Raw genomic sequence first — 27,589 nt, forward strand, 5'->3', positions numbered from 1 at the left:
GCCCCGTCTACGTTCCAAGCCGCAATGAACGCCATTTTCCGGCCATTCTTACGTAAGTTCGTCATTGTTTTCTTTGACGACATCTTGGTTTATAGCTCGTCAGCAGAAGAACATGTTGCTCATCTAAGGGAAGTCCTCTCCACGCTGCAATCCAACTCTTTTTTTATAAAACGCTCAAAATGTGCGTTCGGTGTTTCCTCAATCGAGTACCTTGGTCACTTCATCACTGCCGGACAGTTGAAAGCCGACCCGTCAAAGATCGAGGCAATGCTTGCGTGGCCTCAACCTTCAACTATTAAACAATTGAGAGGTTTTCTTGGGCTCACCGGGTATTATCGTCGTTTTGTTCATCACTACTCTATTATCGCCGGGCCTCTAACAGAACTCCTCAAGAAAGATTCTTTTATTTGGAGTGCGGCAGCAACAAAGAGCTTTGAAGATTTAAAAACTGCCATGAGCTCAATGCCCGTTTTGCAATTACCCGACTTCTCCGAGCAATTTGTGGTGGAGACGGATGCATCAGACTTTGGAATTGGGGCTGTCTTGCTTCTAAAAGGACACCCCGTCGCCTACTTCAGCAAGAAGCTGGGCCCACGTCGCCGTTTGGCCTCCACATACCACAAAGAATTGTACGCAATTGTAGAAGCCGTGCAAAAATGGCGGCAATATTTGCTAGGTCGTGAGTTTGTGATTCGTAGTGACCAACGCAGCCTGAAGGAGCTTTTATCCCAAGTGATCCAAACGCCCGACCAACAGTTCTATGTCCGCAAATTGATGGGTTTTAAGTTCTCCATCGAGTACAAATCCGGTGCATCCAACAAGGTGGCGGATGCCCTCTCGCGCCGTGACGAGGAAGTCATGGATTGCGATCTGCTATCATTATATGCTCGCCCTGTCCCAGCAATCATGGAGGTGTTGCTGGCTGAAAATTCGACATTACCAGACCTCGTCGCACTCCATGAATCAGTAGCAGCGGGCTCAGCTCCAGCTCACATCACTGTGACGGGTGGGATGTTATTTTTCAAAAGACGGATCTTGATTAGTCGTGAATCAGCGGCTCGCTCGGCAATTTTGGATGAATGCCATGCAGCACGGACTGCTGGACACCCGGGAGAAGCTCGCACATTTGCTCGGGTTGCAGCGGTGTTCTACTGGCCCGGTTTGAGACGTGACGTCAAGGACTATGTAGCTGCCTGTTTCACTTGCCAATCGACTAAGTATATAAGGGACAAACCGAATGGGCTAATTCAACCTTTGCCTATTCCGGGCATGGTATGGGAAGCTGCCTCAATGGACTTCATTATTGGGTTGCCGCCGTCGCACGGATATACCGCCATAATGGTCGTCGTCGATCGCCTTTCCAAGTACGCCCACTTCGGGGCTCTCAAAGCTGGATTTGACGCCCAACGTGTGGCACGATTATTTGTTGATACGGTGGTGAAGCTCCATGGCTTTCCCGCGCGTCTGCTCTCCGATCGTGACTCCATTTTTATGAGTGACTTTTGGAATGAATTATTGGCGTTAAGTGGGACAAAGTTGCAATTCACCACGGCCTATCATCCTCAAACAGACGGACAGTCCGAAGTCACAAACCGCGCCTTGGAGCAATATTTAAGGGCTTTCACCTTTGACCGCCCAGCCAGGTGGTTCGACCTACTACCATGGGCTGAATTGGCAATGAACTGCACCACCAATTCCAGCATCGGCATGTCTCCGTTTCAAGCCTTGTATGGCCGGGAACCACCAAATTTGTTTGCCACATATTCTAGGCCATCTCACAATCCCACTGTAGCTGACCTCCTGGCAGAACGTGAAGAGATTCTGCGTTTATTAAGGGTCAGGATCGAGCGAGCTCAGCAGGCAATGGCGAAGTTTGCAAACCGCCATCGCAAGGATGTCGAATTCCAGGAGGGCGACCGGGTCTTGCTGCGTCTCCAACCATATCGGCAGATTTCGGTGGGGAAGCCTTTATCTAACAAGCTGGGACGCCGCTACTACGGCCCCTATGTGGTAACTGAACGAATAGGCAAGGTGGCCTATAGACTCCAGCTTCCCGTGGATAGTAGAATACATGACGTGTTCCATGTTTCCCTGTTGCGGCACTTTGTACCATCGTTGGATGCCTCGACAGACCTTCCTGCTGAATTTCGAAGAAGCAGCCCTATGGATACTCCGATTCGTGCCACTGACTCTCGCACAGTACTTGTTAATAGGATCCCAGAGGAGCAGTGGCTAACTCACTGGGCATCGGCTAAATCCTCTTCTCCGACTTGGGAATCAACTACATTACTTAAGCGTCACTTCCCTCACCTTCACCTTGAGGACAAGGTTGCTTCTATGGGGGAGGGAGTTGATAGGAGCCCAACACCACAGCCCAACGAAGACAATGCAGATAGTCCAGAAGTCACCCTAACAAACCCAGCACATCAGCCCAACGAGATGAGTGCCGAAACCACTGAAGCAATCAGAGACCAAGCCCATAAAGGAAAGAAGAAGGCCGACGCAAAGAAGCCCAACATCGTCTCAAGGCAGCAGCCAAAGAGGAACCGTTCAAGACCAACTAAGTACAAGGATTTCGTATCCAAGTGATACTAGTTTAGTTGTTATCTGTTAAGATTTGTTTCCCATTTTGCGCTCAGTTGTTTAGATTAGATAGAGTCAAATCTTCTCGGGTTTTCTTCTTGATTCTTTCCCGAGTCGTAAGTCCGAATCAAGTAGGGGGAATTCTATAAATTATAGAATTCCCATAGATTGAGTCATCGAGAAACAAGGAATAAAATACTTCTTCTCGAAACCCTTGGCTACTTTACTTCCTTCATTTAGGTTGTTTATCTTTTCGTTCTTCCATATTTGCTCTAATTGATCGGATTGGGAACTTGGTTCATATTAGTGTTGAAGCAGCTTAAAAAGAGTCCACATCACAATAGCACGGGTTTAAGTGACATAGAGTTATTGGGGCAACTGTGTGAAATCCAGCAGGCTAAAAAGTGCATGGTTGTGATTGATGATATTAGGAAAACTGAACATTGGGATGGTCTTAATCATGCTCTGAATTTTGAGGGTACAAAAACCAAGATCTTACTAACCACACGAAAACAGAATATTGCGAACATTGGATTTGCAATCAAAATTGGCCTCCCGAATGACAATGAGGGTCGGGAATTTCTCGAGAGGAAAGCATTGCCATACATAAGTAGTCAAGGTAAAGTGAACCACCTCTTTCTATATAGGATTATGTTTTTCATTCATATTGTAGAATACTAGAAATATTGATCAATAACTATGCAAGAATGTTTTTTTCTTTTTTACTGCAGATTTTCGATTCGAAGAAAATGGGAGAAAAACGGTAAGGAAGTGTGGGAATTTGCCACACGTAAATAATAGTGCTACTAATTTTGGTAGACATTATCGTCTCAAATTCATATATATGCTTCCATCCGTGTTCATCTCAATCTCATGTAGTAATATTATAATTTTGTAGTGTTAAGTTATTAAAAAAATTTAAAGTCTCTATCGTATTTTATGTTGTGAATAAATATGAGTCCCTTAGTGTTAAGTGATCGACTCATGGCTGTGATAAACACACATTTGTAATTCAGTGAGTGAATAACATTGATATGACATGTTTAGATGCATAATTAAATTGTAAGTATGAGAATATAACTCATATGATTAGTTAATTAAGCAGCAAGCTAATTGTTCTTTAGCAAGTGTTATCGAAAAATCTAGAGAAAATTAGATATATACTCCTAGAAAGAAAGAGATTAAGGCAACTCCCTCATGAGTCATGTCCTTGTTCAACTGACTCCCTTACATGCCACTTTTCTTGTGAGCTTGTACCTTTTTCCTAAGAACTTCTACTACTACTTAGAAAACATTTCTTCTTATTCTTCATGATCTATCATCCCAGTCTTCCTCTTCTCTTGGCGGAGGTTTGGTCTCTTTGTTCTATGCTTTTCGATCTCATCCCACGGTAAGAATGTTATTCGATCATCTCCCCTTGCCTTAGTACGTATTATGAGTATTGTTTGTGAAGAATACATTATTAAAAAAAAAACTTTGGTGGAAGATTTGAATGGGACAGTGTTTTTGTCTTGTTACTATTTTTATAAGCTAATTACTTAATGTGTTTTAAAGTAGTAGAATTGTTGATCATGTGTTTGAATACTCCATTAATATGAAGTGGAGTATTAATTGAGTTGATAGAATATTTGAAGAATTGATCACTTTTACTCCACTGTTTGTTGGTTGATATATATAGTAGTTATATATTTGCAGATGGCAGAAGGGGTGGCTAGCATGGCTCTAAAAACCATTCACGATCTGTTGTTAGAGGAAACTAAATTCTTAATAGGCGTGCGCAGCGAAGTGAAGACACTAGATGTCATTCTCAAGGAAATGAACGCTCTTCTGATTGCCGCTGACAACAGAGAACGCAGAGAAGATATGGTTAACCACTGGCTGAGGAATGTGAGGGAGCTGGCCTACAGAGCTGATGATACCATTAGTTTGTATGCAGCCATTTACGTGTCATCCAGCAGAAGCCTGCGCCACAAATTCTCCTGCATCCTTACAGAGGGCTACTCTCTCCACAAGATTGGCTCTGAGATCAAAGAAGTCAAATCCGAGATGGCAAGACTTAACGCAAGAATGGATCAATACGGGATGCATAGAATCGTTCAAGGGGAGAGCTCCGCTCACCCTTCAGTGTCGATCCTCTCCTTTGAGACTGAAGTTTTTGTGGGGAAAAAAGAAGAAGTTGAGCAACTTGTATCCCATCTAGTTGGTGATGAAGCAAACCCTGTTATTTCACTGTGGGGGATGGGTGGCATAGGCAAAACTACTATAGCCAAAAGAGTGTACAATCACCCTACCACCAGGCGCTTCTTCGACTCCTTTGCATGGATTTGCGTTTCTCAAAAGTGGGACCTCGAATCACTTTTGTTGAATGTCTTGAGGAAACTCAGCCCACTCCACAATACCTCAGGTTTGACCGTCACAGAGTTGACAGAGGAATTGTTTCAAGTCCAGGAGGCCAAAAAGTGCATGATTGTCATTGATGATATTTGGAGTACTCAGGCTTGGGACCAACTTCAGCTTGCCTTCAATCCCAAAACAAAGATTTTGCTGACCACACGTATTCACGATGTCGCAAAAATTGGATTTGCAATCAAGGCTTGCCTCCTCACCGACGACGAGGGCTGGGAGTTACTCAACATCAAGAGGAATGCACCTATACTCACTGATGTTCCAGGTAAATTATTTAATTCATACTAATATCACAACATCAGTTGTATGGGAATTACTCCTTAACAATCATCTTTATTTTTTCCTGCATGATATCATTCACAGCTGAAGAAATTATTATGCTTGAGAAAATTGGGAGAGAAATGGTAGCCAAGTGTGGGAATTTACCATTGGCCATTTCATTGCTTGGCGGGATACTGAGGAACAAGAAATCAAGTGCAGAGTGGAAATTGGTTAATGAAAACTTAAGTGCTGAAAATCTGAATGATAAAATCCAGAAAGTGTTGCACTTAAGTTATCAAGACCTGCCATATTATTTGAAGCCATGCTTTCTCTATATGGGTATGTACAAGGAAGACGAGGACATTCCGGCAATTGATATATGTGTGTTGTGGATCGCACAAGGCATGATCTCGCAGCCGCTGGACAATCGCGGAAATGAAATGCCGTTGATGGACATAGCACAACGCTACTTGACTGAGTTGGCATCTAGGTCGGTTGTAGAAATTACACGTGATGATCCTATTCGTGGGCAAACGACTAGAAAGTGTAAAATCCATGACGCCGTGCGAGAGATGTGCTTGTCACTCGCAATAGATGAAGATTTTGGCTTGCGCAATTTGGATTATGAGGGTGGACCATTTAGTGGTTTCTTCCATGACAGTTTGTCACGTCGCAAAACGCGCCATTTGATTGTTTATCTGAAAAGCAGATTAGAAGAAGAAAGCAGAGAGCCCGCAGTCACTTGTGACCAAGATACCACAAAAATTGTGCGATCTCTACTTTTCATCAATGACATGGAGGGAATACCTCTTACTCAATTTCCGCATAGAATTGTTCGTTTGAAGGAATTCAAAGTGCTCAAAACGCTATCTATATGCGGATTTGTTTTCGAGGGAAGAAAATTGCTAAAAGAGATAAGTAAACTAGTCCTTCTTCGGATTTTACGCTTGCGCGATTGCCTATTTGACGAGCTACCATCGTCCTTGAAAAATTTGGTGTACTTGCATACACTGGATCTATGGAATAGTGGGAACATTCTAATACCGAATGGTGTTTTGAATAGAATGTTACGGTTAAGGCATTTGATCCTTCCAGTATACTATGCTGAGAATTTGGAGGATTATAGAATGAGTTTGGAAGGTCTTGAGCAGCTGGAGACACTTGTAGGCTACAACAGTTTGGTGCACCAACTCGAATCCCCAACCCAAATGACCAACCTCCGACATTTTGAAGGCATAGTCCACGATAACCAAAGCTTGTCGGATATCATTGATGCCTTTTGTACAAGCCGGAATCATTGTAAATGTGGTGGACTTAGAATCAAACAAGGCTGCCATATTTCATCAGAAGAAGATTTGATGATTTTCAAGAAAGTGTTCAAACTTCACAATTTGTATATCGATGTTCCGATAGAAAATCTGTTCAAGGAATTGGGAAGTGAAGCATATACCTCAAATCTTCTTTACTTGATCTTGTCCGAGAGTAATATTCAGGAGGATCCAATGGAGACACTTGGAAAACTTCCCCATTTAGTAGATTTGTGGATGACTGAGGCATGCTTTTTGGGAGAAGAAATAACATGTCATGCGTCTTCGTTCCCTTCCCTCAAGAAGCTTGGAATAGAAGAATTACCAAACCTAAGAGGATGGAAAGTGGAGGAAGGAGCCATGCCCCTCGTTTCTAAGATTAGAATCCATGGCTGCCCTCTCTTGGAGATGGTTCCGGATGGACTCAGATTCCTCAATGCCTTGACAGACCTAGAAATCAGTGGAATGCCTCAATTAGGAGCACGAGTGAGCGAAGGAGGTGAGGATTTCCATAAAGTGCAACATGTTCCTTCCATTGTGATCAGGTATGCTTCTTACTTATTCAAAGCTATTAGCACTATTATCCCATTTAGCTATGATTTCGAAATAATGTAGTGCTATACAACAACTATGATTCTGTTTCTCATTTTTGGTCCTAATCATTCTTTTATTTTGCAGAAATTGAACTCCATTTCAAGTGAAACAACATGAAGCTCATCCTTTTGCTGGTTGTGTGTGATTTGCTCATGTCTTTTGAATACTTTTCATGTTTATTGTTAGTTTGCAAACTATATGTTGCTGCAGTTATTGATGGTTGAGCAATACTTATTTGTATTTTGGATGCTCTTACTATGTTTCATTCTGAACTCAATTTGAAATTGTGTGATCCTATATGCAATACTTATTAGTACTTGTTTCTTGGTTTATACTCAGTGTGAATGATCAGTTTTTTTATGTAAATTGAGTGATCCTATCTGATAATTGCTAGTATAATCCCTTAGTTTTGGTTGATTTTGCTTTGGTTTCCTCTTGATTGAATATGGCGCTTTCTTCACTTTACTATGGGGTTCAATCTCTGAAAAACTTATGTCGTTGTTTCAACGAAAATCTCTCAAATTTTCAAACGAGCTTAGAGTTTTAATTTTTGTTTTTGATTTTGAATTAGACAAATGTCCTGTTTGAATAGCCTTCCTTTATTTTCCCCAAAATGTTGGTTTTTGGATTGGCAATTTCAATCCATTTCTGTTCGAAAATTATGGGAAGTCTGGTTTTATGTGAATCTTTTTCAAAAATATGGCATAGGTTTATCCTACACTTACACCAGCATTGGTCAGTGAGACGAAAATGCATAATCACCAACAATCTAGCGAGTGTTTTTGAGTGTGTTGACTTGCACGATCTTGGATGTCGCTCGATCATTTCAGCAAACGTTAGATGATATTAGGATTGCCACTTGAGCCTCCATTTTCGTTGAAAACGATAGATCTATAACCGTAGGCTCTAAAATGTTAAATATAGTCAAAATGTTCTTACCGAAACCAGATAGTATATTAATTTTAGATTTTCAACTTTAGCTTTTAGTAAAATCAAAATTTATCATATTGTTGGTAGTGTAGCAGTCAACAATAATACATACAGTTTATGGATATCTTATACATGTAGGCTGTAGCTATTCAATAAGATGTCAGCAAAAAAAAGAAGATAAATCTTTGCAAACCAATGTGTTCTCACGCTGCTGTTTTGAAGAGCTGCCTTGATGTCTCATATATATCTCGTCTGCTCTAGCCCCTCCTTTCATGTAGGCGATGAGCGGCTGTCTCCCGGGACTATATCGTCTCTTCGGTAGCTTCCCGATTTCCTGAGAAGCTCCTCCGATCCTTTGCCCACGACGTCTTTCATGATCAGAGTCCTGTGCGTTCCGGATATCATCTCCTCATAATCGGTGTCCCCAGTTTCTCCGAGAACCACACACACGCTTAGTCGCCAACGGACAACAGATTACCTATTCGATAACAAAATAAACCTCGCTATGATCGAAAATAAATAACTTTAAATTACCTAAAGTAACATAAGATAGATAAGATTGGATACCTGAGAGCCTGTGATCGTGATGCGAGAAGAGGAGCGGCTTGCATTCTTGTGGAATTCCGGTAATACATCAAGTGGCAGACCCCTCATCCGAAGCTTCTGTCTCAAATCGTCTACTTTTCTGGCCTGTCCAAAACCAAACTCAAGTTCATCTCTTCATTCAAAAAGTAATAACTTAAAGAAGATTTCTTATTTTTAGAACTGACCTTACTGAGATCCTTTATCACGTACGACAGGCAATGAGAATTGCTCGATTTAACATCATGTTCGATAACACCGGATGAATGGTTCAATTTCAGTCTTTCTACCATGTTCATTAGTTTCCAGATGGTCTTCTTTAAGCCTTCTGAACCCCATCGATACTCAATATGCGTCGCGTAGTCTGGATCGGGACAATGCTTTCCTCCCTCCTCTGTGTAAGTGCCAGGATAATACACTTCACTACCACTGCTACATATCAAGGCATCAAAATCATTTAGTTTGATATTCCCCGACTTCAAAAACTCAGACAGCTCGGACATTGGCATAGCTGTCGACGATGCAACTCCCGACTTTCTTCCAAATTGTGCATCCAGCTTGATCGCCTTCGAGATCATCTGGTCAGACTGATCATCTTCTTTTCTGGCGCTCCATCACTGTCATAGCAGTCAATTGCTAAGACTATCAGTTTACGTTGTTTCCTTACTTGCTCGGCCCATCACTCAGTTTCCTGTCAGCATCGGAGTCTCGTGCCCCTGGCTCCGGTTTGTTCATTTTGCTCAAGAGTTTCTTGACCTGATCTTGCACCTGGTTGTCGCCAGAAGCAGCCATGTCGAGTGACTCGTTCAGCGATGTTTTGTCACCGTCTAGGGACAACCTCAACGATATATCCGTGACGTCTTTGAGCGAGTCGTTTAAGGAGTACTCTGCAGCATGCTCGTCTGCTGGAGTGTCGGTCTGCCACTGCGGGTGCCTCATCCGACACGCTGCCACCCTTGTCAAGTATGTTCGGCAATGCTCTGGCCACGAGAAAAGATGAATGATCTTTAAGCCGTTCTCTCTGCATTCGTTCCACAAGTTTTTCTTCTAAGAAGTGCATCAGCAATCGTGTTCTGATCATGAGGATCCACGAGAAGACCGTTATGAAGGGCCTGTATCATATAAAAACAACTGCATCACTAAACAAATCACCTCATACCATATCTCATTCTATATAAAAACAGCATGTGTAGCTTTATTACCTGATGAATATCCACGGTCCACCATTCTTGTCCACCATTCTTCGTTGCCACCATTGGAAGTCCATGAGAAGCAGCCTACAAATCCACTCTTAAAATTTCACAGACCATATCTATCTTTTTACACCAATTCAAAATATCAGCGGTGCAACAAAAAAAGAACCTTGATTAGTGTGAGTCCAAAGGGCTCAATAGTCAATAACAGCCGGATTTATGAAAACTCCCTGTGGCATTCATTTCAACATATATTGAGAAAGGATCATAGAATTGTTTTTGAGATAAAAATTTTGATGATTATAGTTTCAAACAAGCTTTCGTTTTTCCAGCTAAATGGTATATCTCTGGAGCATCACATTGCCTGTGATGCTCAGGGAAAGCCACTTGCCCATAAAGGTCAAGAACCGCATCACCTAAGGAGACCGTGCAAGAAATTGGTATGAAACGTCGACCGGAGAGCATTATTCAGATGGGAAAGGAGAGTAAACACTGATAGGATGCTTACTTCTGACCATATAGGAGGTACTGCTTGGGACGATGAACCATCATTTGTTAGTGCCGCAATGTCGCCATCACCTTAAGCAATATCTTCTTGAACAAGACAAAATCAGCATATAGAATATATTAGCACACATACTCAAGTTCATCAAGAACAAGACAGTCACACCTTAATACCTTATGAGAACAATATAAAGCTTCTTCTCCTTGTTACTCTCGGACCATACTTCCAAGGTTGAGAAGTTACGATCCAAGTGTTTCCTGGGGCTGTCCGGTTTAACTGGCTCTATAATGTCTCCTTTCTCGCCTTCAGATGAATCTTTGGACATGTCATCTGTTACATCCTTGCGACCTTCTTCTCTTTCCCCCTCCCTTTGTGCTACTCACTGCACATCCTCCCACATCTTCTTCTCTTGATTAATCCAATGAAATTAAGAATCACAGAAAAGAAAAACTCTCTCTCTCTGTGGAAATGGTATACCTGTTTCTTCTTGCTGGCGAGGTGCCAAACGCGCCAGCACATGTTCTCGAGGCTAGAGCTTCGCTCCCCAGTGTTCCTGGTGGCGACGACCTTGATCCAGGTGCGGAGGAGGTCGCTCTCGTCGACGCTGGTGACGACCTCCTCAACGAAGTATCTGGTGGGATTGAAGTTGTCTCTGTCGGCGACGGTGACCACCGGTGCTGGCTTTTGCTCCTCGATCGCCGAGGCGCCGCTGTCCAATATCGTCTCCAAGTAACCATTTATCCATTATTTTCCTTTTATCCAACCTAACATCACCATTACTAATGGGATTAACTAAGCAGTAATAGCACATTCAAACGGCTTAATCTCCTAATTTCTGTATTTTCACAATCAAAGAGTCTAACATACAACAAGTTCTTTCTTCTTCAGCATCACCCAGATTTCTACCTATAATTATAAGGAAACACAGCAATAATAAACAAATACAAGACTCTCTACTCTCAATTTAGCTCAAATTTCTTCAGCATCCAGATTTCAAATTTAACGGCTCATCGTCATCTATACATATGTGTGTGTGTGTGTGTGAGTGTGATTCTTATAAAACAACAATATATGCATAGATTGCTCTATCTCAATAAATGATTGATTGATTATATGATTTGCTTTGCGGTTTTAGTTTATTCAGCAGTTTATTATTAGTTTTTGTATCTATGAACGTCCTCATCAGCATGCAACTGTGCCTCAGCATGTTATACAAAAGATTATGATACGCAACCTAACCTCTGTATGCAAGAAAAATCATTTTACTCATACCACAGCTAATGTTCATCTACAATGGCATTAAAATACGATTCAAATAGATGGAACATCACATATCCTTTTAAGAAACCAAAATGTGCTTAACTAAGCATGCCAATTTACATTACACACACTGTAAACAGAAACATAAACTCAAATGCAACCAATTAAAGCCCCAAGATGAACAGTTCCCAGCCAGAACTTACTCTTATCAAAGATTTCAATGTGGGCAGTCTTTGAACTTCCACTCCTTCCCAAGCACAAAATGCCACCACACGATCTCAATCATCACTCTTCAGCACAGTGGGCTTGTCACCACTCGATCCCTATGAGGCTTCCCCCTTTCATCTGCTTCAGCATCACATCAGTAGGAATAAGAATTCCATATTCACAAAAATGATGGGAACTATATCCAACCTAACATCACCAAAACTAATGGAATTAACTAAGCAGTAATAGCACATTCAAACGGCCCAATCTCCTAATTTCTGCATTTTCACAATCAAGAGTCTAATCATACAAAAAATCTTTCTTCTTCAGCATCGCCCAGATTTCTACCTATAATTACAATAATAAACAAATACAAGACCCTCTACTCTCAATTCAGCTCAAAAGCCGTCAAATTTAACAGCTCATCATCATATATTTGGCGGCACTAGGTTTAATGTGTATGAGAAATGAAAAAATCAAAGGAATCAGAAGAATATCATCACTTACTCTAACGAGATCGCACAAATTCCCCAATCTTCGTCGCTCAATTCGACTCCTCTGCAAAGACTCCATCTCCCTATCCTTAATTGGATTCTCCTCAATTGAATCGGAGGATGAGGTTTAGGGATTAGGGCTCCGCTTTTGGATGTATTCGGAGGTGGTGAACAGTAATGCTACACGCGGTTTACACTATATTCATTTTCATCTTTTTCAAATGAATAACCAACCAATTTAACCATTTTTCTTTCCACCAAAGTTAAAACTCTCACAAAATTTAACTCTTTCAACTTAAAACCAAAATTATATTCCAACTTTAGTCTTCATACAAATTTCAACATATAAATTATTTTATTAAAATAATATTCCGTAGATTGTCTAAATAAAAATCTCAATTATCAAACCCATTATATACATGTATCACACCAATATATACATGTAAGATTCTAAGACATACCGATGTATAAACGTAAGATTCTAAGATATAACAATATATACATATTACTAGCTAGAGGAGATCAACTGTTGTATCACTCAAAACTCAATTTGTAATTGTTGAATTTTGCCCGTTGATATCCATTTGGGACACAAACTCGAAGTTTCTGGTCGACTAGATTCGCTGCGGCAAGATCTAGCCGAGCTGAGGCCGGCAACTGCAACCTCTGAGTTGACAACGGGGGCAGGTCGACACCACCGCTAGTACGCAAGATCACCTTCGACATGTTGGAATGAACATGCGTCAGGTGCGCATGTACAGCACCTTTTAGCTTTGTCGTCGCGGTGTATATCACAAAATACGGGCCCACCTCAACCTTAACTTCATTGTTGGGAATCGCAGGGAGCTCCAAGAATTTGGAGGGATTGACAGTAAGCTTTGTTTTAGTAGCCTTTGCTTCCATTTTTTGAAGTTATGAGTTTGATTTGATTCAGTGTTTTTGCATAGTATTTATAATGGATTGGATTTAGGAATACGTTCTTACTAAGCAATGCATTAATGCTCTAGTGTAAAAATGGATGTAGACGTAGTAAACCTAGTACTAGGCTATGACTAAAATGCTCCCTTATAGGCCTTAACTAATTGTCTAATTCCAATTCAAATAAAAACAACACACATAAATACTAATCAGCGTTAAAAAAATAATGAATGTAGACATATTGGAAGTCTATTGTTACATAATTAAAAAAAATAACTTTATCCATATCTTTATTTTTTCAATATATAAAAAAATTTCACTATCACCCATAACTAAGTTTCCGTTTTTCAGACTTTGTTCTTGCAAATGTCCGGTGGTGGAAATCCACATTGTCACCAAGCCCATTACTAACTTCTTTTCATACTTTGATTTTTTCTCTTCTACAAATTAATTTTATTTTCATCTATAACATTTATTTACATCCATATCCATATAATATCTTTTTAACTAATAAAACATCGATTCTAGTGTTCCAAATGCATAATTTACCGTTTCCGTAACACTATACAATAATTTATTTTTATTTAAAATGAAATTTTTTATGGAAAAAATAAAGACAAATATACTACTATTTGATAGAACATTGAGAACACATAACAAAAAGGACTAACCAAATTTTTAATTTGAAGTTGTTATAATTATTTTTTGCACTTTCACATCGAAAATCATGGATCTATCACTATAGATTAAGATCAATTGTCAGAGATTGAAAGACTAGTAAGGAATTCAATTAGAAAAATAACCAAATAAAAATTATTGCGAAAGATTAGTGTGAAAAAAGAAGAATAAAATGTCAAATAGAAACTAAAAAAAGTCAAAAATAATTTTACATATAATTTTAGGTTAATGTTTTGTACTCCACTAATTGAAAAATGTAGCATTAAATATATTATTGATATAGTTTTACTATTATCTGGTACTATTATTTTTAACATTGTTGGGTTTGTGTGTGGCTGGATCAACCAATGTGGGCTCAAAGTTAGTAACCCAGGCCCAAGTTGAGAAGGCCCAAAGGCAGCCAATGTATCGGCCCTTTTGAGTGAAATGTTCAGCTCATTCAATCAGTTTTTCCCAGCTGAGTTTCTCCTTCTTCTTCTCCAAGATACGAGAGAATAGATAGGAGTTTTACACTGTAATCTTTAGCTAGCTAATTGAGAGTTTCACAATCGAGTTGTCTTCTCCGATTGAGTTGTGAGCTAGATTGTTTCGAGTGTATTGTAATTGTTTTTCCCCACTGTATCCTCAATAAAATCGCTTCACCTTTGTCCGTGGATGTAGATCCGTTTGTGGATCGAACCACGTAATTCTTTGCGTCGATCTTTACAATTAATTCATCAATTTGGCGCCGTCTGTGGGAATTTTTTTGATCGGCGCAAATGTCTACGGCGAAATTTGATTTGGAGAAATTCACCGGCCAAAACGACTTCGGCTTATGGAGGTTGAAGATGAAGGCCGTAATGATGCAGCAGGGGCTCTGGGAGATCTTGCAGGATGGGAAGAAAGTCGCTGCAGGAGAGGGTGATGCCGCCGATGGTGCGGATGAGAAGGTCGAACCCAAGGCTCGAGAACTCCAACAAAGAGCTTATAGCACGTTGATCTTAAGCCTCAGCGATCGAGTCTTGAGAGAGGTTTCGAAGGAGGAGACCGCTGCTGCGATTTGGAAGAAATTAGAGTCCATCTACATGACAAAATCCCTTGCCAACCGTCTCCATTTGAAGCAAAGGCTCTTTACCTTCAAGATTTCAGAGGCGAAGAGCATCTTGGAGCAGCTCGAAGACTTTGGAAAATGTGTGGATGATCTGGAAAACATCGACGAACAGATCAAGGATGAAGATAAGGCACTTATGCTTCTTAATTCATTGCCAAAGAGCTACGAGCAATTCAAGGATGCCATTCTTCTTGGAAGGGACTCCAAGATCACCTATGAGGAGGTGTATTCGGCGTTGAAGCTAAAAGATTTTCAGAATTCTTCCGGAAAATCTATTGATTCGGTTGGAGAGAGCCTAAATGTGAAGGCTACTGTCAAGAAGTTTGATAAAGGGAAGAAGAAATCTTCTGAGAAGTGGAAAGGGAAGGGCCAGAAAGATCAAGATCAAAAGGAGTCAAGGACTTGCCATTATTGCAAAAAACCGGGGCACATCAAGAAGAACTGCTTTTCTTGGAAGAGGAAGCAGGCTGAGGGCGGTACAGATCAAAACACTGCTGATTGTGCAGCCGAGTTGGAACCGGCACAAGTCATGAATGTGACAGAGAAGCCAATTGCTGATTCTTGGATCATTGACTCTGGGTGTTCCTTTCACATATGCAGCCATAGGAATTGGTTTGAAAACCTCATTGAAGCAGAGGGATCAGTCTTATTGGGGAATAATCAGGTATGTGCTGTTAAAGGAATTGGTAATATCCGTTTTAAGGTGCATAATGGCTCTATTAAGCTGCTGACTGATGTGAGATACATCCCTAGCATAAAGAGAAACCTTATATCTGTTGGTGTTCTGGAAATGAAGGGATTTTCTTGTGTGTTATCTGATGGTTGCATGAAAGTTATGTTTATGAATTCCACTGTCATGATGGTATCAAGGATAAATAGACTGTATTACTTGGAGGCTGAGGTTATTGTGGGGAGTTCTTGTGTAGCTGAAGACCAGAGTTTGGCTCTGTGGCATAAGAGGCTAGGGCATGTAGGTGATAAGGGGCTTAGAGAGCTAGTGAAGAAGAGCATTTTCACATGTAATGAGCAGGAGACTATGAAGATGTGTGAGTCTTGCTTACTAGGGAAGGGAAAGAAATTACCTTATGGCTCAGGAAAGCATAGCTCCACCAAGCCCCTGGACTACTGTCACAGTGACCTATGGGGGCCCAGTCCAGTGAATTCCATAGGAGGTGGAAGGTATTTTTTGAGCATCATTGATGACTATAGTAGAAAGGTATGGGTCTGGATTCTCAAAGAGAAGTCAGAGACTTTTGAGAGGTTTAAAACATGGTATAAGGCTGTTGAAGTTGAAAAAGGTCATGGCTTGAAGTGTCTGAGGACAGACAACAGCCTTGAGTTCTTGTCAAGGGAGTTTGATGTCTTCTGTAAGCAAAAGGGGGTGAAGAGGCATAGAACTGTTCCGGGGAATCCTCAACAGAATGGAACTGCAGAGAGGATGAATAGAACACTCCTTGAAAGAGTGAGGTGCATGATGTTCACTTCTGGGGTACCTAAAAGGTTCTGGGCAGAGGCTGTCTCTACTGCAGCAAAGTTGATCAATAAATGTCCAAGCTCAGCCATTGGTTTTGACACTCCAGACAACAGATGGTATGGGAGTTTTGGAAGCTATGCAAGGCTTAGGGTCTTTGGCTGCAGAGCTTTTGCTCACATAAGGCAGGGAAAACTTGAACCTAGAGCATTGAAGTGTATTTTTCTGGGGTATCAAGATGGAGTAAAGGGCTACAGACTATGGTGTACAGAGGCTGAGAATCAGAAAGTCATCATTAGTAGGGATGTAATTTTTGATGAGTCGGAAATGCCATATAAGCCCACTGAGCAGAATGAGAGACCTTCTCAATCTGCTGGTATTAGCTTTGATCAGCACCAGCCAGAAGAAAAGGGCTCAGACCCTGCTATTCAAATGGAAGAATTGGTATCCTCAGATGAAGAAAATGAGCAAGTTGCTGAATTACCTCCAGAGCCTCCTGACCAAGAATCACAGAGGGAACAATATGTTCTAGCCAGAGACAGAACTAGAAGGGAAATCAGGCCACCAGCCAGATACAGAGATGCAGATTTTGTGTATTATGCACTATGTGTTGCAGAGGAGCTGGAGGTTTCAGAGCCAAGCACCTATAAGGAAGCTATTGGTAGCAAAGATAAGGAGAAATGGATAAAGGCTATGAAGGATGAGATAGACTCTGTGCTCAAAAACAAAACTTGGGTCCTTGTTCTCAGATCACAGATCCAACAAAGGCCTATCTCATGCAAATGGATTTACAAGAAGAAGGTGGAGGCCTCAGAAAATGATAGTATTAGGTTTAAGGCTCGATTAGTTGCAAGGGGTTTCACACAGGAGGAGGGGATTGACTATACTGAAGTTTTCTCTCCTGTGGTGAAACACAGCTCTATAAGGATTCTCTTAGCTATAGTGGCTCGAAGGGATTGGGAATTGCAACAACTTGATGTCAAGACAGCTTTCTTGCATGGTGAGTTGGAAGAGACCATCTATATGGAGCAGCCACAGGGGTTCATAAAGCCAGGAGATGAGAATAAGGTCTGTTGCTTGAAGAGAAGTCTCTATGGACTTAAGCAAAGTAGTAGGCAATGGTACCTGACCTTTGATAGACAGATGGAGAAGATGGGTTTCAGAAAATCTGCTTTTGATAATTGTGTTTACATAAGGTATAAGGGAAACAAAGCTGTTGCTTACTTATTGCTCTATGTGGATGATATGCTTGTGGCAGGGCCAAGCAAGACAGAAGTTGAACAGGTGAAGGAAGATCTGGAGGAAGCCTTTGAGATGAAGGACTTGGGGAATGCAAAGAGGATTCTTGGGATGGACATTATCAGGGACAGAGGTGCAAAGAAGTTGTGGCTTATGCAGCATAGCTACATAAAGAAGATGCTAATCAAGTTCCAGATGATTGATTCCAGAAGAGTGTCAACTCCAACAAGTCCACACTTCAAGTTGTCAATTAGTCAGAAACCAGCCACTGACCAAGAAAGGAAGCTGATGTCTAGGGTTCCTTACGCAAGCATTGTTGGAAGTGTAATGTACATGATGCTCTGCAGCCGGCCTGACCTCTCACATGCCATAAGCCTGACCAGCAGATTCATGGCTGACCCAGGTAGTACACATTGGCAAGCTTTGAAGTGGATCATGAAGTATCTAGTAGGTACACAAGATTTGGGGCTGTTGTTTTGCACAATGGAGGATGAGAATGAGCTCGTAGGATATTGTGATGCAGACTATGCTGCAAATGTTGATAGCAGGAAGTCTCAATCAGCTTATATCTTCAAATTATATGGCACTGCGATTAGCTGGAAGTCTAACCTTCAGCCTGTAGTTGCACTCTCCACAACAGAGGCAGAATACATCTCCTTGACAGAGGCAGTGAAAGAAGCTAAGTGGTTGAAGGGGATATTGAATGATTTTGGTGTAGTGCAGAATGCAGTGACCATCTTTTGTGATAACAATAGTGCTATTAGCTTAGCTAAGCACCAAACTTTTCATGAGAGGAGTAAACACATTGATATCAAACTTCACTTTGTAAGGGATGAAGTGAGCAGAGGTATGGTGGTTGTAAAGAAGGTCCACACTTCTGAGAATGCGGCTGACATGTTGACTAAGCCATTACCAAGTGCTAAGTTCGAGCATTGCTTGGACTTGGTTAACTTGATTGCTCGGAGATGAGGGAACATAGGTGAAGGTGGAGATGGTTTGGTGGATGCAGCCAAGGTGGAGTTTGTTGGGTTTGTGTGTGGCTGGATCAACCAATGTGGGCTCAAAGTTAGTAACCCAGGCCCAAGTTGAGAAGGCCCAAAGGCAGCCAATGTATCGGCCCTTTTGAGTGAAATGTTCAGCTCATTCAATCAGTTTTTCCCAGCTGAGTTTCTCCTTCTTCTTCTCCAAGATACGAGAGAATAGATAGGAGTTTTACACTGTAATCTTTAGCTAGCTAATTGAGAGTTTCACAATCGAGTTGTCTTCTCCGATTGAGTTGTGAGCTAGATTGTTTCGAGTGTATTGTAATTGTTTTTCCCCACTGTATCCTCAATAAAATCGCTTCACCTTTGTCCGTGGATGTAGATCCGTTTGTGGATCGAACCACGTAATTCTTTGCGTCGATCTTTACAATTAATTCATCAAACATGAAATGAATTTTATTGTTTTGAACTCTACTTTGTGGTTAAGAAATGAATTTATGAATCATTAAAATATTACTCACTGTAAAAATGAATGTAGACGTAGAAGTGTGAACGTAAAAAATAACTCTATCCGAAACTAGCCAATGACTTAAATGCATGTTCCGATAATATTCAAAACCTTAAATGTATCTTTTGACAAAAAAAAAAATGGAGTAACTTTTTCCAAAAACTAGCCTATGACTTAAATGCACCCTTAATTAAAATGTATAACTTAATAATTTGTCGTTTGTGTAGCCCTATACAAACAATAAAGACAAAGATTGACCAAATTGAAAAAGCAGAACAAAAAGGATTGACCAAATATTTAATTTTCAATTTATTATTTCATATCCATATCCAAAATCATGAATCCACCACTATAGATGAAGATCAATTGTCACATATGGAAAGACTACTAAGGAATTCAGTTAGAAAATTAACCAAAGAAAAATTGCAAAAGATTAGTTTGAGAAACCAAGAATAAAATGTCAAATTGAGGATTACAAACTAATAAAAAGTCAAAAATAATTTTACGTATAATTTAAAATTAGGTTTTAATGTTTTTTATTGATTTTAAAATGTATAGTATTAAATTTATTATTGATATATTTTTTTATTACTATATGGTATTATTTTTAATATGTATATAAGCTATAGCTATTCGACTACATGAAATCGCGTGTTCAATAGAATCCTTACTAGTAACATATTTTCTGTATCCTGATGTGGATTATAACACATGGTTTTCAGGTATATGTACAACAAATATATATGTTCGAATTTCTCAATATATAAAATTGTGATATGCGTTATTGTTCTCTTTCTATAGACCTAAACTCATATCTGCAACATATTAGTATTATCGAACTTATGTTTATTTAGTACTCCAATATTGTCAATGGGAGAATTTTAAATGAAATTTAAAAATTAATTAACTAAATCCTGAAATGTTTATTGAAAGATTTCAAAAATATATCTTGCACATTTATTACAAAATTGTCAATGGAAGATCATCAAATCAAATATTGAATTAATTAATCATTTCCTAAAACAATCATTATAATGACTCTCCATTTATGCTAGACAAAAATTGTCGCTCTTATGGGCGCGCCATTAAAAAATATCATTATTGGTGTTTACAATTACTCCTACTATATTTTTACATGTCCTAATAAATTTTATAATTATGTGATATTTGAAGGTTAAAATTTAGTTTATAGTTATATAACTTTCCTTATTTCATAAATAGTAAAAATATATATACTTAGGCTTATTATCCTTATAAGTTATAGTAAGATTTAAATATTTCATTTTCATAAACAATGTAATAAAAAGGTTGGTAATTGTGAATGACCGCACTACCAGCAAACATTAAGAAGCTCACTAATTATGGAAACTTCTAAATTAAACATTATTGGTTAGGGGTGCTTAAACGGTTCTTCGGTTCTCGGTTAACCAGAATCAGAACCGGAACCGGCCGGTTAATTGAGAAATCGCAACCGGAAAAATCAGTTCCGATTCCGGTACCGGTTCCAACTTTTTAAATAAAATCGGTTCCGGTTCCGAACCGGAACCGACCGGTTCCTAACCGGGAACCGGATTATAGTTCAATTTTATTTTTTTATAATTTAATATACTAATAAATCTAATTTAATTAATGTTTGTTTTTAATTTCCAAAAAAATTATACAAATACAATATCATTTCATATGATAGAAAATTTAACTTTATAACAAATTTATGTAACAATTCATTTAACACACGATTTTAAAATGTTTGTGAATAATTTATTAACTGTTCCGTTATAAACCAAAAAGTCACAACAAGATCAATTAGTATTGGAAATTCCATTAAATATTTGTTTAGCCAAAAAAGAGAAAATGAAAATCAATTTTAAAACCTATTTTTTAAAAAAATTGCTAAAATTTAGAACTCCTATTTTTTTGTATTAAAAAATTGCTAACATAAACTAGTCCGACCTACTACACTTGGCATCACTCTTATCCATATATGAATATTATTGTATTATTGGTTTTTAAGTTTTTGTGTATTTATTTGAAATTTTAGGTATTATTTGTTATATTTCTAGATGTTGAATTATTATTTTTTTAGTATTGAACTATTTAAAATTATAAATAAATTCGGATTAAAATTACACATCGGTTCCGGTTCCGAACCGGAATCGACCGGTTCTTAACCGGCCGATTCCAAACCAAAACCGATCAGTTCCGGTTAACCGGTCAATCGGTCCGGTTAGAACCGGAACCGGCCAAATAAGCAGGCCTACTCGTTTGCCTCCGAGTCTCGAGATGCACACGCCCAGGCGAATTCAACTTCCAATAGGTTGGAAAAATCACCCAAATACAAGTTCCGAATCGGAAAAATCGACCAAATACAATCAGCATGCGGAACTTGTGTTTGGGTGATTTTTGCAACCTATTAGAAGTTGCTGAGTTCTCTTTCAGGCCTTTTATCGAACTGTTGGCGGACGGTCCCGAACCTGCACAAAATCAGCGCCCAATATTGATCCCAGCGGCCTTTGATCTGAAAGATAGAGCACTGGAATAAATTGAGAGTTGCAAGAACTCGATATATTGATGAGAAAACAGATGGGTAGTCGTGTATTATGAATGGGGTAGATGGAATGAGTGACGCCACGTATAAACTTGATTGAAGACAAGCATTTTGCTACGAGAAGAAATAAACTTAAATCCTAACAAAAATATTAAAATAATTACCTCCTACTCTTGCTGGGATCATATGGAATCCAAATTTAAATAAAAATATAAACAAATTGGGCTGATAATAACCGAACTACCCCCATGTGTTCGACGAATTGTCTGCAAAGCAAGTATGATGAATTTTCAGCCCACTTCCTTCTTTTTCTCGAGTTCTCGGGCCTCGCTTCGTCGTTGAGGAATGGTTAACTAATTTATTATTCCTTTTTTTCAATTTACAAAAATATCTTTTTATAATTTTATAATAAATACTCCCTATGTCCCTGAAAATTTGTCACTTATTTCTATTTCCGTCCGTCCCTAAAAATTTGTCACCTTTCACTTTTACCATTTTTGGTAGTAGACCCTACATTCCACTAACCCATTCACACTCATATTTTATTACAAAACTAATATATAAAAGTAGCTAACTCATTCACATTCACATTTTATTATAAAACTAATATATAAAAGTAGGACCCGCGTTCCATAACTTTTTTAACCCATTTTCTGTTACATTTCTTAAAACCCATCCCGGATCAAATGGTGACAAATTTTAGGGTACGGAGGGAGTACAAGACATGCTGCATGCGTACTAACCAACTGAATATTAGTGTATATATTAGGATGATTCGTAATTAATTTGATTGTTAATTAAAGGTAATTAATACAGATCTTTTGTGGCATGGCAGTGGCACAAAATATAATTCTATATATAAACTGAGGGCCAAAACTTGAAAAACACCAATTCGTCCTTATTTTTCTAAAATTTTTATTAGAATTTACAAAAAGCATGCATGATTACAACATAAGAAACGACTACAAAGAGAAATGGAGGAAAAGGACCTTGACCTTTGAGACTGGAGTCGTTTTTGAGGTGAAGGATCAAAACCTGGATCATCTTCTGTCTGTTGTAGTCGATGATGAAGCACACCGGATTATTTCACTATGGGGGATGGGTGGTGTCGGGAAGACTACTATTGCCAGAAAATTATACAATCACTATACAGCGACGCATTCCTTTGAATCCTTCGCATGGGTTTGCGTTTCTCAAGAATGCGAGATCAGGTCGATTTTGGAGGATGTGTTGAAGCAGCTTAAAAGGAGTCCACATCAAAATAGCTCGGATTTAAGTGACATGGAGTTGTTGGGGCAACTGTGTGAAATCCAGCAGGCTAAAAAGTGCATGGTTGTGATTGATGATATTTGGAAAACTGAACATTGGGATGGTCTTAATCATGCTCTCAATTTTGAGGGTTCAAAAACCAAGATCTTATTGACTACACGAAAACAGAATATTGCGAACATTGGATTTGCAATCAAGATTGGCCCCCTCAATGAGACTGAGGGTAAGTGAACCATCTCTTTCTATATACTTTGTTTTTCATTCATAAGGTAGAATACTAGAAATATTGATCAATAACTATGTAAGAGTGTTTTTTCTTTTTTACTACAGATTTTCTGTTTGAAGAAAATGAGAGAAAAACGGTAAGGAATTGTGGAATTTGCCACACATAATTCATATGACCAAAACTCATATGATTTGTTAAATTGCGAGTATGAGAATAAATTGATTTCAATTTGTTGGAAGTTAATATTAGGAATTTAGGACGTACGACTATAACTCATATGATTAGTTAATAATTCATACTATATGTCTATATCACTATAAGAAAAGAAATAATTACCACATGCAACTCCAGTTTGCTCGCTTTGTTCTATGCTTTTCAATATCACCCCACAGTAAGAATGTTATTCGATCTATTCCCCTAGCCTTAGTACGTAGTATGAGTATTGTTTATGAAGAATACATTATTTAAATAAAAAAAAAAAAAACTTTGGTGGAAGATTTGAATGGGTAAGTGTTTTTGTCTAGGTAGTATTTTTATAAGCTAATTAATTAATTAGCTTATAAAAATACTACCTAGACAAAAACACTTACCCATTCAAATACTACCATTGTTTATTGGTTGATATGGTAGTTATATATATATATATTCGCAGATGGCGGAAGGGGTGGCTAGCATGGCTCTAAAAACCATTCACGATCTGTTGTTAGAGGAAACTAAATTCTTAATAGGCGTGTGCAGCGAAGTGAAGACGCTAGATGTCATTCTTAAGGAAACGAAAGTTCTTCTGATTGACGCTGACAACAGAGAAGGCATGGAAGAGATGGTTCGCCACTGGCTGAGGCTTGTGAGGGAGCTGGCCTACAGAGCTGATGATACCATTAGTCTGTATGCAACCATTTACGCTTCATCCAACATAAGCCTGCTCCACAAATGCTCCTGCATCCTCACAGAGGGCTACTCTCTCCACAAGATCTGCTCTGAGATCAAAGAAATTAAAAAAGAGATGACAAGTCTTAGCGCAAGAATGGATCAGTACGGGATACATAGAATCATTCGAGGGGGAAGCTCCGCTCCGATTTCAGTGCCGATCCTCCCCTTTGAGACTGAAGTTTTTGTGGGGAAAAAAGAAGAAGTTGAGCAACTTATATCCCATCTAGTTGGTGATGAAGCAAACCCTGTTATTTCACTGTGGGGAATGGGTGGCATAGGCAAAACTACTATAGCCAAAAGAGTGTACAATCACCCTACCACCAGGCGCTTCTTCGACACCTTCGCATGGGTTTCCATTTCTCAAAAGTGCGACCACGAATCACTTTTGGTGGATGTAATGAACCAACTCAGTCCACTTCACAATACCACGGGTTTGAGCGTCGCACAATTGGCACGCGAATTGGTTCAAGTCCAGGAGGCTAAAAAGTGCATGATTGTCATTGATGATATTTGGAGTACTCAGGCTTGGGACCAACTTCAGCATGCCTTCAGTCCCAAAACAAAGATTTTACTGACCACGCATATTCACGACGTCGCAAATATTGGATTTGCAATCAAGGCTAGCCTCCTCACTGACGACGAGGGCTGGGAGTTACTCAACATCAAGAGGAGAGCAACTATACCCACCAACGTTCCAGGTAAATTATTTAATTCATACTAATATAACAACCTCAGTTGCATGGGAAACTCCTTAACAATCATCTTTCTTTTTTCCTGCATGATATCATTCACAACTGAAGAAATTATTATGCTTGAGAAAATTGGGAAAGAAATGGTAGCCAAGTGTGGGAATTTACCATTGGCCATTTCATTGCTTGGCGGAGTACTGAGTAACAAGAAATCAAGTGCAGAGTGGAGATTGGTTAATGAAAACTTAAGTGATGAAAATCTGAATGATAAAATCCGAAAAGTGTTGCACTTAAGTTATCAAGACCTGCCATATTATTTGAAGCCATGTTTTCTTTATATGGGTATGTACAAGGAAGACGAGGTCATTCCGGCAATTGATATATGTGTTTTGTGGATCGCACAAGGCATGATCTCGCAGCCGCATGAGCATCGCCAAAATGAAATGTCGTTGATGGACATAGCACAAAGCTACTTGACTGAGCTGGCATCTAGGTCGGTTGTAGAAATTACACGGGATGATCCTATTCGTGGGCAGACGACTAGAATGTGTAAACTCCATGACGCCGTGCAAGAGATGTGCTTGTCACTCGCAATAGATGAAGATTTTGGCTTGCGAAATTTGGATTATGAGGGTGGACCATTTAGTGGTTTCTTCCATGACACTTTGTCACGTGGCAAAACGCGCCATTTGATTGTTTATCTGAAAAGCAAATTAGAAGAAGAAAGCGGAGAGCCTGCTGTCACTTGTGACCAAGATATCACCAAAATTGTGCGATCTCTACTTTTCATCAATGACATGGAGGGAATACCTCTAACTCAATTTCCGCATAGAATTGTTCGTTTGAAAGAATTCAAAGTGCTCAAAACGCTATCTATATGCGGATTTGTTTTCGAGGGAAGAAAATTGCTAAAAGAGATAAGTAAACTAGTCCTTCTTCGGATTTTACGCTTGCGCGATTGCCTGTTTGACGAGCTACCATCGTCCTTGAAAAATTTGGTGTACTTGCATACACTGGATCTATGGAATAGTGGGAACATTCTAATACCGAATGGTGTTTTGAATAGAATGTTACGGTTAAGGCATTTGATCCTTCCAGTATACTATGCTGAGAATTTGGAGGATTATAGAATGAGTTTGGAAGGTCTTGAGCAGCTGGAGACACTTGTAGGCTACAACAGTTTGGTGCACCAACTCGAATCCCCAACCCAAATGACCAACCTCCGACATTTTGAAGGCATAGTCCACGATAACCAAAGCTTGTCGGATATCATTAATGCCTTTTGTACAAGCTGGAATCATTGTAAATGTGGTGGACTTAGAATCAAACAAGGCTGCCATATTTCATCAGAAGAAGATTTGATGATATTCAAGAAAGTGTTCAAACTTCACAATTTGTATATCTCTGTTCCGATAGAAAATATGTTCAAGGAGTTGGAAAATGAAGCGCATACCTCAAATCTTCTTCGCTTAATCTTGTCCGGGAGTAATATTGTGGAGGATCCAATGGAGACATTGGGAAAACTTCCCCATTTAGTAGATTTGTCGATGATTGAGGCGTGCTTTTTGGGGGAAGAAATAACATGTCATGTGTCTTCATTTCCTTCTCTCAAGAAGCATGCAATAAAAAGCTTACCAAACCTAAGAGAATGGAAAGTGGAGGAAGGAGCCATGCCCCTCGTTTCTGAGATTAGTATCCATGGCTGCCCTCACTTGGAGATGGTTCCGGATGGATTCAGATTCCTCAATGCCTTAACAGATCTGCAAATTAGTGGAATGCCTCAATTAGGAGAACGAGTGAGCGAAGGAGGTGAGGATTTCCATAAAGTGCAACATGTTCCTTCCATTGTGATCAGGTATGTTTCTTGCTTATTCAAAGTTATTAGCATATTATCCGGTCTAGCAATGAATTCCGAATAATGTTCTAAATAACAACTATGATTCTGTTCCTCATTTTTGGTCCTAATCATTCTTTGATTTTGCAGAAATTGAACTCCATTTCAAGTGAAACAACATGAAGCTCATCCTTTTCACTACTAAAAAGTTGGCATGTTATTACATTGAATTAGTCACACTTTATTAAAACTGTGAGCATAGATACTCAAACAACACACTGATCTTTCATCACATTTTTATCATACACTGGTTGTGTGTGATATGCTCATGTCTTTTGAATACCTTTCTTGTTCATTGTTATTTGCAAACTATATGTTGCTACAACGGTTGATGATTGAACAATACTTATTTGTATTTTGGATGCTCGTTATTATGTTTCATTAACTCAATTTGAATTTGAGTGATCCTATCTAGGTAATCGTTGGTCTTGTCTTTGAATATTGTTTCTTGTTTATGCTCCTTATGACAATGCAATACTTATTAGTATTACTTTATATACATGTTTAGTGGGTTATACTCGGTGTGAATTATCAGTTTCTTTATGTAAATTGAGTGATCCTATTTCCTGATAATTGCTAGTATAACCCCTTAGTTTTGAGTCAAAACTTCATGTCTTTGAATATATGTTCTTGTATGGTGATGATTCCTACTGATTTTTTGTTTGTCATGGAACATTTATATGTTTGGTCGTCAAATTCTATCAGTTGAACGTTTATTTCGATCACCAAAATTCGTTCCTAAGCATGTGGAAATATGGTTCAAGCACACTGTTGTTTTTTTGGGGATTGGATTATAATATATGAAATTTGGGCTGATAATCCAAGTA

The 27,589-nt window shown here is 39.2% G+C and overlaps 2 protein-coding genes and 1 pseudogene across 3 annotated transcripts; 2 read left to right on the top strand and 1 right to left on the bottom strand.

Moving 5' to 3' along the window:
- Window positions 1-4,278: 4,278 nt before the first annotated feature.
- LOC125221468 (putative disease resistance protein At1g50180) lies at window positions 4,279-7,242 on the top strand. The gene is made up of 3 exons (XM_048123587.2): window positions 4,279-5,254; window positions 5,353-7,102; window positions 7,236-7,242. The coding sequence occupies exons 1-3, from the start codon at window positions 4,279-4,281 to the stop codon at window positions 7,240-7,242; spliced, it is 2,733 nt and encodes a 910-aa protein (XP_047979544.2).
- An 861-nt stretch (window positions 7,243-8,103) lies between these two features.
- LOC125218511 (putative sucrose-phosphate synthase 2) lies at window positions 8,104-10,354 on the bottom strand (annotated as a pseudogene). Its single transcript, XR_016134834.1, has 5 exons — window positions 10,026-10,354; window positions 9,866-9,940; window positions 8,852-9,775; window positions 8,649-8,771; window positions 8,104-8,559 (listed from the first exon to the last, which is right to left on the bottom strand). The product of XR_016134834.1 is annotated as a putative sucrose-phosphate synthase 2 (transcript).
- Window positions 10,355-23,901: 13,547 nt separating this feature from the next.
- On the top strand, window positions 23,902-26,859 carry LOC125221469 (putative disease resistance protein At1g50180). Its single transcript, XM_048123589.2, has 3 exons — window positions 23,902-24,877; window positions 24,974-26,723; window positions 26,853-26,859. The coding sequence occupies exons 1-3, from the start codon at window positions 23,902-23,904 to the stop codon at window positions 26,857-26,859; spliced, it is 2,733 nt and encodes a 910-aa protein (XP_047979546.2).
- Window positions 26,860-27,589: the final 730 nt, after the last annotated feature.

Source organism: Salvia hispanica, chromosome 1 (genome assembly GCF_029641045.1).
Source record: "Salvia hispanica isolate PSC_SH4W2 chromosome 1, Shi_PSC_v1, whole genome shotgun sequence".
NCBI lineage: Eukaryota > Viridiplantae > Streptophyta > Magnoliopsida > Lamiales > Lamiaceae > Salvia > Salvia hispanica.